The 19,600-nt window shown below is 31.5% G+C and overlaps 2 protein-coding genes across 2 annotated transcripts; both read right to left on the reverse strand.

Annotated features, from left to right (window-relative positions):
- Positions 1–2,467: 2,467 nt before the first annotated feature.
- LOC127720519 (toll-like receptor 4) lies at positions 2,468–4,978 on the reverse strand. Its single transcript, XM_052227111.1, has one exon. It carries the CDS (start codon positions 4,813–4,815, stop codon positions 3,109–3,111), a length of 1,707 nt encoding a protein of 568 aa, XP_052083071.1. The 5' UTR covers positions 4,816–4,978; the 3' UTR covers positions 2,468–3,108.
- Positions 4,979–16,099: 11,121 nt separating this feature from the next.
- Positions 16,100–19,009, reverse strand: LOC127720518 (toll-like receptor 4). The gene is made up of 2 exons (XM_052227110.1): positions 18,877–19,009; positions 16,100–18,640 (listed from the first exon to the last, which is right to left on the reverse strand). Exons 1-2 carry the CDS (start codon positions 18,981–18,983, stop codon positions 16,240–16,242), a joined length of 2,508 nt encoding a protein of 835 aa, XP_052083070.1. The 5' UTR covers positions 18,984–19,009; the 3' UTR covers positions 16,100–16,239.
- Positions 19,010–19,600: the final 591 nt, after the last annotated feature.

Below are 19,600 nucleotides of genomic sequence, written 5' to 3' on the forward strand. Positions count from 1 at the left end.
AATTTTCGATTTTACCTGTATAAGAATGGTTCTTTTGATGATCGAATCAGACAATCAAATGATTTACCTCTGTTTCACTTTCAATCATGACATTCTTTTATTTCAATGTCCTAACACGCATCAATCATGCATAATCCATCTCTAGCTAAGGGGTTTACTTGAAGTTCACATGAATACGGATTCAATGAGGTCTAATTATTCACTTGCAAGTGAATAATTCATCATCGATGTTCTTTATCTTATTTTGACAAAATTTTACCATACCTGCTGCTAATAGCGAATTTTTATTTCACTATTCCACTTTCATTAATGATTGAAAAAAAATCATAATTTAAGATTTTTTATGTATCTCGTAGCTAGTGCCCCTTTACACTGTATAATACAGTATCATTCTATAAACAAGTATAAAAACAGTAATGGCTTTTTAAAAGTAATTAAATATTCAATATGATATTCGGGTGGTAATTTAAAGTATGTTCTTCTCTTATCACACTGGACAAAAAGGAAATGAATGTAATAAGAAGACAAAAACAGTAACATTTTTAAATAGAAGGAATTTCATTTATTTATGCATTTAAATGGTGTCACTCATTCTAACCTTTATTTGGATTTGTTCGAATTCTTTTACCTGTTATAAAAGGTAACTTTATACGAATTAGATTTGGGTATAAGGAAGTGGTATTTAAATTGAAAGAAAACCGTTATCGTTTAAATTTAAATGATACTTTCCTATTGCATGCAACGTAGTCACATCCTGTTAGAATATTTAATTTTTTATTGAACAAAATAAATATGGTTTGCATGCATGACGGTACAATGAATTATATCGAACGCAAAATTCACAAAATAATATGATATCTTTTCAATAACTATCATGGGATATTTGTTCATTTACTTTCGACGGGTACTGGGATGTTGGTGGTTGATGCGTTAATTTTGGTAATTGCTATTATATGCCATATGTATTATAAAAAAATACTTTTATGATGCGTTAATTTTGGAAATTGCTATTATACGCCATATGTATTATAAAAATACTTTGATTTAAAACCAACTACGATGATATGTTTTACATAATGACAATACATAATCAAGAATTCTCTGTATATACTGTTTTAATTTACCCAAAGGAACTTAACAGCAACAACTGTCCTTTCTAGATTAAGATATTTCAGTGTTACACCAAAAACTCTTCACAAACATTTATGACAAAAGGGATGATTTTTCTTTCCCTATTGGAATTTTCCTTTTTTTGACGATGATGTTTCTATGGCACCGTCTTTAGTGTATACATATTCCAATTCGTTCGCTTTGTCGGCATTGGCGTTTAGGATTTCAATGTTTGTAATCTATGTATAACATGTATAATTCATAAGTATTAAGTCAGTGATTTCGTTATTTATAACTGCCTAAAACCTTAACAAAATTCTTCAACAGATATAATAAAAAAATAGTTTGCAAATTTGCTTGACCTGTAGAAAACTTATTTCAAACGTAATAGGAAACCTTAAATTTACGGTGATAATTTATTAAATCGAGCCCGGAAATTTATATACAATCCTTGATATAAACTTATTTTAAAGGTGACTAATTCAATACTGTAATTAAATCTTTGAATATTGTTTTATTGGTATAAAAATTGATTTAGTTATCAGTAAATCAAAATAATACTAAATATTATTCTATACACACATGTTCTGTCACGGTACTACAATCTTTCGATAACCTATATTTTGACATTAAACAAGGTCATGTAGTTAAGTTGTTGTCTTTTATTCTGCCATATTGTTTTTTGTAGATTGTTTTGATATAATTAGACCTTTAGTTTTCTTAGTTTGATTGTTTCATGTCGGGGCCTTTTATAAACGACTATACGGTATGAGTTTTTCATTGTGGAACGCCATACAGTTGCCTATAACTGTATACATCCAATTCATTTGAACTTTGATGGATAGTTATCTCATTAGCAATCAAACCACATCTCCCTATTTTGATATGGCGTACATATTAAAATGATATTTGACAGCTAAGAGTAGACGCAGTAAACCAAAACACCAGCAATATTTTGATGATGATATCAGGTGAGTCGGATGTGTAAGTAGATCTTGCTTAACATTTTATTGTCAAGTCTGAAACGTAATGACAATACAATGATAGCGTAAAACACCCTAAAAAGTCTACAAAACCCAAAAAGAAAACAATATTCTAAGCAACACGAATCAAACTTAAAACAGAAGGAAATTTTATGTACTCAGGAAGGGCAAAAACCAAAACCAACGGAAAACATGCTTTTTTGGTTTGATTGAATTTTTAATGGTTATTTTGATTTGTTTTGTTGTCCATTATTTAGTGTTCAACAAAAGATAATAAATGTACCATACTGATGTCTTTCTCTTATTTGTCCTATTACATAGCTCACTCAATGAGATATCCCAGCATATTCAATGTAAAAGTTTAAATTCAAAAATTGTTTGATATCATAATTTAATCATTTAACATTTATACTTTTATCTTTTCATGGCTTTATCCAAACATTTCCAGAAAATGTTGTTTTCATTTAATGTGTCTGTTTTACGAATGTGGTCATTGGCATTTAGAGACATCATTTGCAATACACATTTTGGTATTTCTGTTTTGATTGTACGTTCTAAGTTTATGACAATTATTTTTGCTTGCAACCCAACAAAATGCTCAATTCCAATAGTAGCTTCATAGTTTGCCCATTCATTGTTCACAAACTCATTTGAAATCACTAAGATTATCTTTTTGCATTTTGAAATGGAATTACATATGGCCAGCCTATTTTGACTACTCCGTACGTCTCCATCTCCTCTATCTGACAAAAGAAGTTTATAATTTCGTTTCTCTTCAAGGAATAAGCGCAAAGGTCCATATACCTATTTATAGTCGCCATCGCAATAAGCTACATATGCATCATATTCAAGTTCTTCTTCTTTTGACTTCCGGAAAAGAGGATTGGAGATTCCGATAATAAACAAAAGTATTGTAGGTGCAATTTGTAACGATATCCACCTAGAATGAATAAAAGAAGCACACCGAACAATGATGCAGAGAAAATAACCCATACTGTCGTAATACATCTGATTCTCATAATTCGCAAGTGATTGTAAACTGCATTTGTTGGTGTAATATTGCCATCGTTTTCGACACACGAATAACTACCATTGTGTCAAATTTCACTTTAGTAGTAAATAACCATTCTACAAAATCTAACGAAGCAAAACTACAGACAAGAGGGTTTCCTTCTAATAAGACTGTCATAGTTCTATTTGATTTTTCAAATAGCACTTCAAGGGCGTCAATTTCCTGTGTAGTCAAATAAGCCATCTTGTTGTTTCTCAGGTTAAGGAGACTAAGTCGGTTAAAGTAATTGAGATTTAAGGGAATACTTGTGAATAAATTTCCTTCAAGTATCAAAGATTGCAAACTGTCTAATTGACTTTTAAATGTTGAAATTCTGAATCGGTCTTCAAATGCATTTCTTGAAAAGTCTATATACTGCAAACGTTTGAGTCCATGGAGGAATATACTGTGATGGTCATCTTTTAGACCAATACTTAGTGAAGAACTTTGCATTATCAACTGTTCCAAATTTAAACCCGAACGAAGAAATTCAGGATTTAAAACACTACATTTGAAGTGTGACATATTTAGAACTCTCACGTTCTGCAATCCGTGAAAATAATAATTGCAGTCGTAAAATGAAGAGTATGTTAAATCAAACATTTTTAGTGTTTTTATACCCTTAAACGTGATGCTATTTATTGAACTGGTATGGCTGTGAATTAAAGATGCGTTGATGAATTCAAGCGAAGACGGAAATCGTATCACGATATCTTCCATGTTGCATGTTTGTATGGGAACTAAACTTTTGTCTAGATGGTCAAGTGTACATCGTTTACTATATCTCTTTTGTATTGGTATATTGTTAGTGAATCGTCCATTTATAGACGAAAAGTCTATTCTTCTGAGATTTGTAAACAAATTGAAATCCACTATCAACCAAGCCTGATGATAATCGAAGTCATTATTATTAAGATTTAAATTCTCAAGACAATGTTTGTATTTCATCTTCTGAAGGGCGGCTGCATCTATCAGCCTTATACCATTACCAGTTAAAGATATTTTCCTTACGCATATATTACCGATAAATGCAAGTAGATCGGTTGTTATAACATATTCCCCGTAATGTCTAAAATTATTGCTCAAATCCAATTCATCCATTTGTCGATTTTCAAACACGTGCAAAGCTGGTAATGTATTTGATAGTATAAGATAATCTTGATTTGGAATAATTAGACTAGAAAGAACTCTTAAAGGTGAAAAAGCATGTATTGCTATCGCCCATAATCTGCCCACTATACTTAAATATTCCAACGGTGTACTTTTAAATGCGCTAAACGTACAGTTATGTAACATATTATGTTTATAATCACTGTTGAAGAACTTTAGATTTTGCATAACAGAAAATATTTCTGCGAATGATCCATTTGACGGTCCACCATAAGTAAACACCTTTGTTAAATTTGAAACATCCGACCACGAATCTCTTGGATACGTTGATAGCAAATCATGTGATATATGAAGTACTTTTAGTTCATCTAGTGGTGCAAATATATTCCCTTGAAACGTTTTCATTGGATTATCGAATAAATTCAGTTCGGTTAAATGTGTCAATTTTTCAAAAGCTGATTTATCAATTGCACTTATATTACAACTGCTCATATCAATATATATAAGCTGTGTATATTTAGTAAATATTGCCTTACCTAGACCGTTTAGGTTATTTTTCATCAGAAGTAAATCTGTTGTGTTTGATGGACAATCTGTCGATATAAATGTGAACCTCCTTGAACTACAGTCACATCTTATTACCTTTTTACTTAATGTTACTTCATATTGCCTTGAATAAACAGAAGAACTGAATGAAAGGATAACTAAAAAGTCAAACGTCAACATTTTGTTAAATTATTTTATCAATAACAAATACCGTTTCAAAATCTACCTAAATTATAGAACACAAGGCAAATTAAAACATAAATTCATTCATAGACATTTAAACATTCCGAATCCATGAGGCTTATTGGTTTACATTTTAAATGTATTTCTGCACACATATTTTTAAAGAGGACTTTCTATTTTAAGAATTCTCAAAGAACCGTTTTTTTTACTTATTTAATGTTTAAGTGTTAGTCAGGTATTTTAACTGTATTGATAAATTGTTGTTGATATTATACCTGTTTACGTTATCTCTTGACAGCAACTAATGGAAGTTTACAGAGAGAATGAAGAGGTTTCTGTGTAATATTTCATATACATAATCGATTGAACGAAATTATTCAATTTTTATAGAACGAATATCGAGAAAATGGCTATTAGTGAATATTTCTTGTCTTTTTCTCTCTTTCATACAATACTAATCCCAGGTTAGGGGAAGATTGGCGCCTTCAAACGAGTTCAACCATGCAACATTCTGTGTGCCTGTCGCACGTCATGAGTCTGTAATTCAGTGGCTGGCGTTTGTTGCTATGCAACATATTTTAAATATCGTTTTGAATTGATAATTCATCTTAAATAATCGAGACATTTCTTTAAAACTATATAACAAAAAAGGTTCTTCTTCAAGTCTAAAAAGCACTGTAAATAATATTAAACAAGGTCAAAAGCCTATGATTGTGCTTTCATTCACGTCCGCTTATCTGTAGTTGATAGTTGCCTCATCTGAAAAAAAACCGTATCGTATTTTGTACAGATATTTGAGGTGTAAAACTCAATTATTGGATTAGAAAATATGCGGGGGCTGAACCCTTTCCTGATTTATGACAGTGGTGTAACAGTTCATACATAATGATAATAAATAAAAGTCGGCATAGTATACAAACAAGGGCATAACATAAGCTCTTATTAGATTTAACCGACATACAATATAAGAACAAACAGCAATAACCAATTGATAAAGGTTTTACCTATTAGATTAACAAATAGCGCACAAAAACGTAAGGACTAAAGAACTAAAAGACAAAATGCATTAAGGCACAAAGTATCGATCGCAGAGAACTCGCAATTACTGAAAGCTAGTTCAAATCCAAACATCTATTTAAAAATCATACATGCAAGGCCAAAACACCAATCAGCTCTCATTCAGTGGATAAAATTATTTGTTAACTTAAAATTTGTTAAGACTTGTTATAAGAAGGTCAGAAAAACACATGATCTTATGCAATGCCAAAGTATTAAAAGCATGTAGGAGCATATGCATGTTCATAGCTGTATAGAAATACATATTTAACTACGTTTGAATACATTGATAACAAAATATATTTTTACAAATATAGCAAATTTCCAAAGATAATTATTGAGTTTCAGTATAAATCTATTTAAAGTATCGATTGGTTCGTACCGCTCCATATAAAAGCTAGGGTGTAATATCCTGTTTGTAACTAGTCTTCAAAAGGAACAGACAAAATTCCCAACCAAATTTTGTATCTATGAAAGATTTAGGTATATGTAATTACTTATATCTACTAGGTGAAGAAGTTTTTTTGTTGGTTCTAGAAAAGATTGTCAGATATTTTTTTTATTATTATAATCTAGTATCAATTTAAGTCTTAAAGTTGTATTAACAGGTATGAGAAAAAATGAGATATATGCAAAATAATAAAATACCAATATGATAGTAGGATTGAACAAAATCTTATAAAAAGTTGCATTTCTGTAAATATCTACAATGCAATTTCCCATAGGAACTCCTTTTACGGCTAAAACTGTACCACTTTTACTATGAAGTTTTGAAAAAATTATATCCTAGAATGGAAAGTTCATATGCACTACTATTTTTTTCAAAGGTCAAAATATAGGGCTGTGCGGCATATTTTTAACGTTTATATGCCCCAAACTTCTACAAGTTTTAACTTACACTAAAATTCTTTAATACCCATACCTTGTCTTAAGGGTTCCCACAGATTTCAATTTGACCAAAATGCATATGCATACTTACTGGTAACATTCCCAAGTTATTTCTCTACGAGATGAAACATAGAGATCATATCTGGGAACCAGTACGTAAACAGAATTAATTATCTATGAATACTATATATCTCCCCAAAAGAGGCGTGGTTTGAGAAACAGCTATATTTACAAAGTGCAACCTAAAAGATGGCAGAAAGATTGATTTATAAGTCTATCAGTCAAAAACGTATTCATAATGCATGCCAAAAAAATCCCCCCAAAACAACAACAACACACTCATAGAAAACTTAAAGACTGAGCAAGAAAACCAACACCAAAACCGAGAGTGTCTAGTGAGTTCTTAAAGGTTGAGCCGATTCTGCTCCCTGTATATCATCCGTCGGTTTGCTTCGATAGAATACGTTGATAATTTCTATCAAATGATTAGGAATTACTAAACAGCGAATTTGTGAAACATTAACTCTAAGACATAATGAAATTGGTAATCAACCAAACAGGTAAATTTTAAAATGCTCAAAGTTGACCGAATGTGACATTTTAATCTGAACCGCGTCTTCAATGACAAATATCGACAAGACTGTAAATATTATTGACATGAAAAATCAACAAGTAACAAATACAACACTTAAATCTTAATTTAAAAAACTACAGTTAATATCAGGTGCTACGTAAATAAACTCATCATAGATACCAGGATTATTTTATATTTGCGCCAGACGCGCGTTTCATCTACAAAAGAATCATCAGTGACACTAGAATAAAAAAAAAAGTTAAAAATGCCAAATAAAGTACGAAGTTGAAGAGCATTGAGAACCAAAAATTCCTGAATGCGTGGCCAAATACAACTAAGGTAATCTATTCCTGAGGTAGAAAAGCCTAAGTATTTCAAACATTTATAAAGGTTTGTAAACAGTTAATTTATAATTATGACCTTATCAATGATATTTCATGTCAACACAAAGTGCTGACTACTGGGCTGGTGATACTCTCGGGGATTAACAACTCCACCAGCAGTGGCATCGACCCAGTGGTAGGGTAACCAATTAAAGTTAAAGTATACTTGTCAACATTACCATGGGACTACTAGCAGTAATTAACATCATTTTTACTGAAATATTATGTCATCATTTCAAAATCATCCACAATCACTATTATCACATTATTGGTTTTGTCGCATGCCATCATAAATTATACGATGAGAAAATAACCCGTATCATGAAAAACAACTGTTATTGGAATAAATGTGTTTATATAAAGTCAACAAATTTCATGCTTTGTATAAAATACATAGCTACGTAAATAAACTCATCATAGATACCAGGATTGAAATTTTATATCGAAGAAAGGATGTACAATATCAGATGTGTGCACGTTGATTTGTATTTGTTCCGATGATAAAATTTAGTAAAAGTTTTGACACGTTTGTGTAAAAATGGTATTTAGAACAGATATGTTTATTTCCGATGCAAAGACCATATGAGTGAATAAAATATAAGGTCATAAAATTTTGTGTTTTGTAAATAATCTAACCATTGAGACTGGATGTAAAGTATATAAACGTATAAGATGTGTGCACGTTAATTTATATTAACAAATGATGTCCTTGTATTGATGATAAACGTAAAAAAGATACGTTTGTGATATCATAACGATGTCAACCCTTCAATATATAAGTCAGAAGAATGCCTTGTTGAAAACATATACACGAACATGCTGGAATTATAATAAAAAAGTTATCCTTATAATTCTGTTCAATTATTATAAATAAGATACGGTTAATCTGTCAATTCTGATTCGAAAATATTGAAAATGCCTTGCATGATAATGTTTAATCAATAATCTATAGCATGCACAGATCCAAAACATTGATTAGTCTTTTTGCAAACACGCGTGAAGTTGCCATTAATTGAATACCTTAAGAAAGTCTAGAAAGGAGTAGAAAGAACTCTAAAAGGTATAAAACTGTTCATATTTCATTAACTAATAATATGCCATTTACTATTTTATATTTTGATTAAAAAGTTCAAAATTAGATACAGGATTTATTTTTACAAAAAAATACATGTACATTTGTTTTGTTGCAAGACTTAAACAATATTTTCAATTTCTTGAAGTTTTATATGATTTTAAGACTCTACCTAAATTCTACATACTTTTATATTAAGATTTGTAAAAGACAAGGTATTATAAGTGACTTTATATTCAACCAATCATAAATCGATGCATAGTGACTTAAAAAAAACGAACATTTTGTGTTTATGTGAACATAAGGTTGCCAAGCAACGGGTTTCATAAAATTTACTATAATATCCAACTTAAATGCATTGCCCTTGAAAAAGACCACTAAATCCATTAAAATGTTAGGTGATGTGTTACCAAACACTCCAATATATATTATTGTTAGATTTTTCATTTAAAGGAATTCCAAATAGCAACCTAGCAACCACAATGTTGCCTAGTAATCAAACTAAAAGGACTTTTTATCCAATGTAATCCGTCAAAAGAACGAAAACATTCAAATATTTTCATATAACTCATATTTCTAAAAAACTATATAATTATATATTTAGTAACCATGTTTGCATTTAAGAACAATTTGATTTGGTATCTATATAACCAGTCATATCAACCTGCGTTTTCCATAGCAACATATAGTTAGTTTTAAGTTAACAGTGGTAGTACATTTCAAAAAGTGTTTTAGTATCACTGAGAGTAATATTTAAGCTTAAAACGTGGAATTAAAGGATATATATCAGGACCTAGTGAAGATGTGCAGTTTTAATATTCTTAATTTGATAATTCCATGGGAACACTGAAACTTATTCATGACAAAGTATTTTGCTTAGCAACCATTGCAGTTCAGATATATTTAAGTATGTATCTTCACATAAAAGAAGATACCTAAATATTTTCCGTTGGATACATTTATTTTTATCAATATTATACAGTAAAAAGATCTGTGAATATTTTAATTAAAAATTATAACATTGACTTTGCTTTTTATAAGTTGGTATTAGAACAAAATAATATTTTTTAACTGTTAATGGCGTTAAAGACGTAATTTAAACATTGATAACATACGATGCTCCGGAAGGGTAAGCAGATCCTGCTCTACATTTGGCACCAGTCGTGATGAACCTGTTAGTACAAACGCGATAAATAGTCGATTCTGTAGGTCCCATTCGTGAAAAGGGAACGGGACTGTTGTTACGACATAAGGAACATATCCGATGTCATCTGTGAAAAGGATATTCCATAGCTGTCAACCAATTCGAAATGGCCTCTGTAAAATGTACGAAGGGATGATTTCACTTTCACCATTCGAAACTCTTGGTTTAATAGTTTCCTTTTATAGCAGCAACCCTCTATCAACTAAATCATGATAGGAAATACAAGCCTGGGAATATCGTATCAATTTGGAGATATATATTCCGTATGCAGGTGCTGCAGGAATGTTGCCACATAGCAAAGGAAAGTTCACAATGGAGAGCTGAAATCATCTCTTTTGTCGTGAAGTTTTGTTTTCAACCGACCCGCATTGTCAATTTATAGATGTAAGTCACGATATAAGAAGACTTAATTGTATCTGTTCTAGTTCGATGGGATATTATTTAAGACAATATACTTGGTTCTTTTTTTCATTGTTTAACATTTAATCATTGTTCAAAGAGCAGAAAACAGTCGAAGGCCCCAATTGGGTCTTCAATACAGCGAGAAAATCTCGCATCCTGAGGCGTGCTTCTGCTGGACCTTAAACAAAAATGTATACTAGTTCAGTGATAATGGACGCCATACTAAACTCCTAAATATATAAATGAATTAAAATCATTTCTCATGTGCGTCAATATACTCATCATATATACCAGGATAGACATTTTGTATTTGCGCCAGACGCGCGTTTCATCTACAAAAGACTCATCAGTGACGCTCGAATCAAACAAAGTTCGAAAAGTCAAATAAAGTAAAAGACATCTTTAGGTACTATGCATTTCATATGGTCTGTAGTGGTTATAAGTATTGGCAATATCACTAAATTTAGTTTGATTTTTATTGCATAGAGTTTTAAACAAATATTCGGGTTTTTCAACTGTCAATAAATCGTTCTTTTAAACATGCATGAAATATTTGCCACTGGACGTTAAGCAACCAACAATTAATCAATCAATCAATCAATCAATTAAACAACCGTCAAAAAGTAAGGTCCTCTTTGTTGATCATGCGTACTAAGGTCATGTTAAAAACTAGTCATTTGTACTTTCTGTACATAAGTTGGATCGAACAAGCGAAATCTTATTTGAATACTTTTTCGGAGTCAACAAATTAGTGTACATTTAAGACTTTAAATTTTCTTATTCGAAACTTCATATTTCAAGAGTGAGAAGTTATTTTAAACATCAGAAAAAATATTATTGTCTGTGAGTTTTTGGTGCAAGCGATTTCATTTTCAATATGAAATGGTAGATTTATTTCATATTGAGAGACAATTGAAAAAGTTTTCAAGAAGATACATTTTGTTTGCTTTCCAACATTTGTGAGCAAGCGAATCCAAGTATTTGGTGTGAGCGTAACGAACAGAAACATTGTCAGGGTTTTAGGTTTCTTTCTTTATCAGATGGTTTTATTATAGTTAAACTTTATTTTAAACTGTATAATACAGTAGGATACTATAAACTATAAAAGTATTAAAAATAGTAATGGCTATTTAAAAATATTGCTTCAAATATTCAAAATGCTTTTCTGGAGGTAGATTTAAAGTATGTTAACATACAAAACTGGACAAATAGAAAAGAATGTGATAGGAAGACAATGCAGTTACTGTTTGTCATTACAGAAAATCTAAGGAATTTCATTTATGTGTGTATTTTAATGGTGTCCCTCATTCTAACCTATATTTCAATTTGTTAAAATTCCTTTACCTGTTATAAAAGGTAATTTTATACGAATTAGATTTGGGTATAAGGAAGTGGTATTTAAAATGAAAAAAACCCGTTATCGTTTATATTCACTTGATACTTTCCTATTGCATGCAACGTAGTAACATCCTGTTTAAATGTTAAGTTTAAATTGAAAAAATACATATGATTTGCATGCATCACGGTACAATGAACTATCAAACACAAATTTTTCCAAATAATAATGTGATAGTATTCAATAACTATCATGTGATATTTGTTCGTTTATTTTCGCCAGATATCGGGATGTTGGTGATTGGTGCGTTCAATGCTGGTACTTCCTATTTTCCCTTTTCATGTTAGACCTTTGATAAATAACAAATTAACTTCCCAATAAATGTAAAATTTTTAACTCTACATCGGCACTAAACACATTTATTTAAAAACCAGTTGTTGGCATGACACGGGTTATGTTCTTCTCATATATGTTATGATGGTATGATACTAAACCCCTAACGGGAAGGATTGTGCCTGATATTCATATGATGAAGACATAATCTTTCAATCAGTTTAATTGAAGTCTGGAGCTGGCATGTCAGTTAACTGCTGGTAGTCTGTTGTTATTTATGTATTATTGTCATTTTGTTTATTTTCTTTGGTTACATCTTCTGACATCAGACTCGGACTTCCCTTGAACTGAATTTTAATGTGCGTATTGTTATGCGTTTACTTTTCTACATTGGCTAGAGGTATAGTGGGAGGGTTGAGATCTCATAAACATGTTTAACCCCGCCGCATTTTTGCGCCTGTCCCAAGTCAGGATCCTCTAGCCTTTGTTAGTCTTGTATTATTTTTAATTTTAGTTTCTTATGTACAATTTGGAGTTTAGTATGGCGTTCATTATCACTGAACTAGTATATATATTTGTTTAGGGGCCAGCTGAAGGACGCCTCCGGGTGCGGGAATTTCTCGCTGCATTGAAGACCTGTTGGTGACCTTCTGCTGTTGTCTGTATTATGGTCGGGTTGTTGTCTCTTTGACACATTCCCCATTTCCATTCTCAATTTTATTTTTTACAGAGTTTGTCTTTAGTGCCGTGTGGAGACAGTAGAGTGCCTCCCCGTGCTTCAGGTTTATGCTCTTATAATATACTAGATTATGGAGTGTGTGTCCGAGCGAGAACTTCTCTAGTTCATTACTTTAGGAAAATTTATCAAAAAGTAGTATTTCAATATTCAGCCCCATTCTACTATTTAGTCAGACGTCAGTCGCTACCCTGATATACCCTTTCTTTTTCGGGTAATTAATACAGATAGCGTTTGACATCTTTAGCGGAACAGATTTATCATTTTTACATAATTTAATTCATTGTATGCTGGTTCATATTCTGGACGCCAGTCTTTGCTCCTTTCTAATATAATTCACAAACAAAAAAACAAATATGAAGCTTAGAAATGGAAAAATATTAAATACTAAACTCGTTCAAAGGGTATCTACACGTCTCAATCTTCAAAATCGCTTATCTAAAAATACAACCATCGCTAACATTTTTAACAATAAAAATCGTGGTTACCCTTCTATCGATAAGTGTCATGCCAAAAAATGACTTACATGTCCCCGTCTTTCCACCAACAATACGGCAAGGTCCACGTTTACTGGTCGCACATTTTCTTTAAATTTTGAAACTGATATAACTTGAAAAACAAACAGTATTATTTATTTACTCACATGAAACAAACTGGGATGCGGTATTCAGTACGTAGGTGAAACTGGACGATATTTATCTAAACGCACTCAAGAACATCTGTATCGTTTTAAAAGACCCAATAAATTCAAAAGTATCATTTATCAACACCTTAAGAAGCACAATCATCCTATTAAATATTTAGCAGTTCAACCTTTAGAAGTAGTAAATAAGCAGCCTGGTGAATCTCATTCAAAGTTTGTACGATCACGGAAAATAATTGAATTAAATTGGATTAAAAAATTACAGACAGTCTACCCTCTCGGTCGTAATGATAATATCATGGGAATTGGTAATATATCAAGAACCGATTCTGTTAACATTTTGGATATAGTTTCTAAAACTGTTCGTAAAAACCGTTCTCATGGTCGTAGAAAAAATCGCAATCAAAGAAAATTTCGGACCAATCATACCAATATTTCGGACCTAATTTCTATTTCAAAAAACAACGGCAGACATTATCTGTTAACAAAGCTCTGTTCATTACCGGTTAATAAGTTAAATAAAATTTTAAAGGATTGCAACACAATTTCATATAGCAGTCCTAAGTATGAAATCGTTCAAATTATAATGGCATATTGTTATTCTAAACTGTTTCCCAAAATCGATCGCCCTGAAGATCATAAAAAACAGTTTATTAAAATAAAGTAGGTCAATAAAGGTTTTGATTTTGTAAATATTGCCGGTATTTTTAACGACCATTCTGTTAAAGAACAAATTCCGGGATATTTTGATAATACTGAGCTCCCTCTTATTTGTTATATTTACAAGAAATCTACCCGGAAATTTGTGTTTAATTATAGCCAATTGTGTAAAGATGTTAATATCAGTGAAAATACACCTACTTCATGTAATTGCAGTAATTCCGAATACATTTATGGACCCATTTCCCATGTTATAACAGGAGACCTTAACATCGTTCAAGACCGAGAGTTAAAACCATTCCTCAGTAAAGGACCTAAATATCGTCCCCCGTCAATTATTAATTGGAATGAGTGTCGTAATATCATCCACGACTCACTCCATACTTACTGTTTGAAATGGATAAAACGGGAAAAAGCTGACAAAAAATCTTTGGACTCTTTTTTTAATTCAGTAATGAACATAGTTGATATACGTATTCAACATTTTAAAGAACATTTTACTCTTAACAACAACCACAATAAACCTATTTCTCGTATCAAACATGAACTAAAAGAACTAGCCAAGGAATTTGTTTTTGTCCCGGCCGATAAAGCTGCTAATAATATTATTATTGTTTGACGTAAATTTTACATTGAGGTTCTGAAAAAAGAAATCACCAATTCACCAACATTCCAACTGACTCCATTTTCAGAAAACGACATCTGTAACAAACATAAACTTTTAGCTACCGCTTTACAAGCAGAACCAAATACAATGAAAGTCCCAACTATGTATTGGCTTCCGAAGCTACACAAAACACCTTACAAATATAGATTTATTTCGTCTTCAAGCCATTGTTCCACTACTAAATTGTCTATTCTTCTTACCAGTACACTTGGTACAATCAAAAACCTGATAATAAATTGTTAAAATAAGGCCTTCGAAAATAGTGGAATTAATTACTTTTGAAATATTCAAAAATGTCAGTATTCACCTCTGAAGCTAACAAAACCTTTAAATAGACTTATTAAGAAGGGATATAGTTACGATACTGTTGTCAGGTCATTAAAGATTGCATATTTTGGCGTTAATATTGATTCACCTATAGGGTCTTTGCATCGGCACTAAACACATTTATTTAAAAACCAGTTGTTGGCATGACACGGGTTATGTTCTTCTCATATATGTTATGATGGTATGATACTAAACCCCTAACGGGAAGGATTGTGCCTGATATTCATATGATGAAGACATAATCTTTCAATCAGTTTAATTGAAGTCTGGAGCTGGCATGTCAGTTAACTGCTAGTAGTCTGTTGTTATTTATGTATTATTGTCATTTTGTTTATTTTCTTTGGTTACATCTTCTGACATCAGACTCGGACTTCCCTTGAACTGAATTTTAATGTGCGTATTGTTATGCGTTTACTTTTCTACATTGGCTAGAGGTATAGGGGGAGGGTTGAGATCTCATAAACATGTTTAACCCCGCCGCATTTTTGCGCCTGTCCCAAGTCAGGATCCTCTAGCCTTTGTTAGTCTTGTATTATTTTTAATTTTAGTTTCTTGTGTACAATTTGGAGTTTAGTATGGCGTTCATTATCACTGAACTAGTATATATATTTGTTTAGGGGCTAGCTGAAGGACGCCTCCGGTGCGGGAATTTCTCGCTGCATTGAAGACCTGTTGGTGACCTTCTGCTGTTGTCTGTTCTATGGTCGGGTTGTTGTCTCTTTGACACATTCCCCATTTCCATTCTCAATTTTATGATTTAAAAAATATTTATATTGCTTCAGCATTTATTTTTCTGAGGTGTAAGTGTTCGGCATGAAACAAAGTTTAATAAATGTATCATATTTTTTTAATACAAAGCACACTAATTTAGATATCCCAGAATATTCAATGTTAAAAGTTTAAATTTGAAAATTGTTTGATATCATAGTTTAATCATTTATCATTTATCATTTATAAATGATATAGTTGTCCTCATTAACGTTTCATGGCTTTATCCAAACATTTCCAGAAAATGTTATTTTCATTTAACGTGTCTGTTTTACGGATGTGGTCATTGGCATTTAGTGACATCATTTGCAAAACACATTGCGGTATTTCTGTTTTGGTAATACTCTCCAAGCTTATAACAATTATTTTTGCTTGCAACCCAATAAAATGCTCAATTCCAACATTAGCTTCATAGCTTGCCCATTCATTGTTCACAAACTCATTTGAAATAATTAAGATCATCTTTTTGCATTTTGAAATGGAATTACTTATGGCAAGTCTATTTTGACCAGGCCGTACATCCCCATCTCCTCTATCTGACAAAAGAAGTTTATAATTTCGTCTCTCTTCAAGAAATGAACGCAAAGGTCCATATACCCATTTATAGTCGCCATCGCAATAAGCTACATATGCATCATATTCAAGTTCTTCCTCTTTTGACTTCCGGAAAATTGGATTGGCTATTCCGATAAATAAACAAAAGTATTGTAGATGCAATTTGTAACGATATCCAACTAGAATGAATAAAAGAAGCACACCGAATAAAGTTGCAGAAAAAATAACCCATACTGTCGTAATACATCTTATTCTCATAATTCGCAAGTGATTGTAAACTGCATTTGTTGTTGTAATATTTCCATCGTTTTTGACACACGAATAACTACCATTGCTGTCAAGTTTCACTTTAGTAGTAAATAACCATTCTACAAAATCTAATGAAGCACAATTACAAACAAGAGGGTTTCCTTCTAAAAAGACTGTCATAGTTCTATTTGATTTTTCAAATAGCACTTCAATGGCGTCAATTTCTGTAGTTGTCAAATAGGCTATCTTGTTGTTTCTGATGTTAAGGAAACTAAGACGGTTCAAGTCTTCTAGATTTAAGGGAATACTTGTGAAAAAATTTCCTTCAAGTATAAAAGATTGTAAACTGTCTAATTGACATTTAAATGTTGAAATTCTGAATCGGTCTTCAAATGCATTTCTTGAAAAATCTATATACTGCAAACGTTTGAGTCCATGAAGGAATTTACTGTGGTGATCATCTATAAGACCGATACTTAGTGAAGAACTTTGCATTATCAACTGTTCCAAATTGACGGCAGATTGCAGAAGGTTGTGATTTAAAAATCCGCATTTGAAATGGGAAATATTAAGTATTACCACGTTCTGAAGTCCATTTATTGTGTAATTGCAGTCGTCAAGTGATGAGTATGTTAAATCAATAATTTTCAATCTTGTAATACCCTTGAAAGTTATACTGTTTATGTGATTATCATGGCCGATTAAAAAGGAGGCATTTAGGAATTCGAGAGATGAAGGGAGTCTGATAGACCAATCTGATCGGGTATCATTTATGAGACAATGGTCTCTCGTTCGTCTAGAACTGTTACTCTTTTGTTTTTGAATATTTTCAATAAGCTCACTACTTACTGAAGATATGTCTATTCTCTTGATATTGGTAAAGAAATTGATATATAAGAAAATTAAATCCTGGTGGTAATCTAACTCATTGTTACTTAAATCTAAATTTTCAAGACAGTTTCTGTATTTCATTTTCTGGAAGGCAGATGCATCTATCAGTCTTATACCGTTGCCCCTTAAAGATAATCTTTTTACGCATATGTTACCGATATATGCAAATAGATCAGCCGAAATAACGTATTCACCGTAATTTCTGAAATTGGTGCTCAAATCCAATTCATCCATATGTCGATTTTCAAACACGTGTAAAGCTTTTAATGTATTTGATAGTTTCAGGAATCTTTGATATGGAATACTAAGACTAGAAAGTAATTCTAACGGTGCAAAAGTATCGATTTCTATCGCTCGTAAATGGCCAATGATACGTAAATACTTTAATGGCGTCCTTATAAATGAATCAAATGTACAGTTATGTATAACATCACCGTGATAATCACATTGGAAGTAATGAAGATTTTTCATGGCGGAAAATATCTCCGAAAATGTTCCATTCGACGGGCCGCCATAGCTTATCACTGCTGTAATTCTAATAAAATCCGACCATGACTCTCTTGGATATGTTGACAGCAAATTGTGTGATATGGAAAGAACCCGAAGCTCCTTTAGCGGTGCAAATAAATTAGTTTGAAATGTTTTAATCGGATTATTGAATAATTTCAGGTCTTTTAATTGTGTCAAATTATAGAAAGCTGATTGGTCGATTAACGTTATATTACAGTTACTTATATCCAGATAGCTGAGGTGTGTATATCTAGTAGATGTGTCCTTACCTAAACTACCAAGGTCATTGTTAGCAAGATTTAAATCTGTTGTGTTTCTTGGACATTCTGCCGGTATGAATGTTACATTCCTTGAACTGCAGTCACATCGTATTTCCTTCACACGTATTGTAATATCACAATGTCTTGAATAAACAAACAAAAAAATACAGTTAACACAAAGAAAGAATAAACGTTGTATTTTCAGCATTTTTCAAATCATTTTGTAAATCTTTTACATTTATACTTCTTTTTTTTAAGTACCACAAAATTTAGCAATACATTCCTTTCATAATATCTAAATATATATATATAGCATTCTAAAACGGGGCCAGTCAAGCAATAATCAAAATAATTAAATATATAACGGTAAATTTCATACCTGAAGATTATGTGTTGATATGTTACCAAGGTTATGATTGTTTGACGAAAGGTAAATAGGAAGTGCGCGCGATTACAGGAAATAGAAATTCCCACTTCCTGATACATTACATCCTCATTTTATTGTCGGTTCATTTAACATGTTTAAAAGTAATTAACATATCATAAAACGAATTTTAATCAAATCACGTGACACGATGCAACACGCCACTACCTGACACAATTATTCTTATTCTAATGTCGGTTCATTTAACATGTTTAAAAGTAATTAACATATCATGAAATGGATTTTCAAAGATTCACTCACACGGTGCAACACCCCACTACCTGATACGTATTGGTTTCTTTAACATTTTTAAAAGTATATATACTAAATTAACATATAATATATTTGTGTGTAAGCCTAAATGTCAAGAAAAGTAAGAAATCGGAAAGACAGAAAGAGGCTGACGAAGTATTATCTGCCTCTTTTTGTTTTTAAAATGTTTATTTAAAAAAATTATTTATTATAAAAAAGACCCAAAAGACGAGTTCTTCTGTACTGTCTTGATCAAAGATCTTTTATGTAAGAAATAAACTAAAATAAATTTAATTAATCCTAACACGTGTTCAGGAATAATGGTTCAAACTTACTTCATGCATCAAAATGCGACGAATTTCCTTTTGCTTATTTCAGCTCCTTTTGATGATTATTCATAATACAAAATTTGCAGCAATAAAGCTTA

Source organism: Mytilus californianus, unplaced genomic scaffold (genome assembly GCF_021869535.1).
Source record: "Mytilus californianus isolate M0D057914Y unplaced genomic scaffold, xbMytCali1.0.p SCAF_11, whole genome shotgun sequence".
Taxonomy (NCBI): Eukaryota; Metazoa; Mollusca; class Bivalvia; order Mytilida; family Mytilidae; genus Mytilus; species Mytilus californianus.

Coding starts and splice junctions, on each gene's coding strand:
- LOC127720519 (XM_052227111.1), bottom strand. CDS start 4,815: ATGAAAAATAACCTAAACGGTCTAGGTAAGGCAATATTTACTAAATAT.
- LOC127720518 (XM_052227110.1), bottom strand. CDS start 18,983: ATGTATCAGGAAGTGGGAATTTCTATTTCCTGTAATCGCGCGCACTTC. Junction 18,641..18,876: donor TATCAACACATAATCTTCAG/GTATGAAATTTA, acceptor TGTTTATTCAAG/ACATTGTGATATTACAATAC.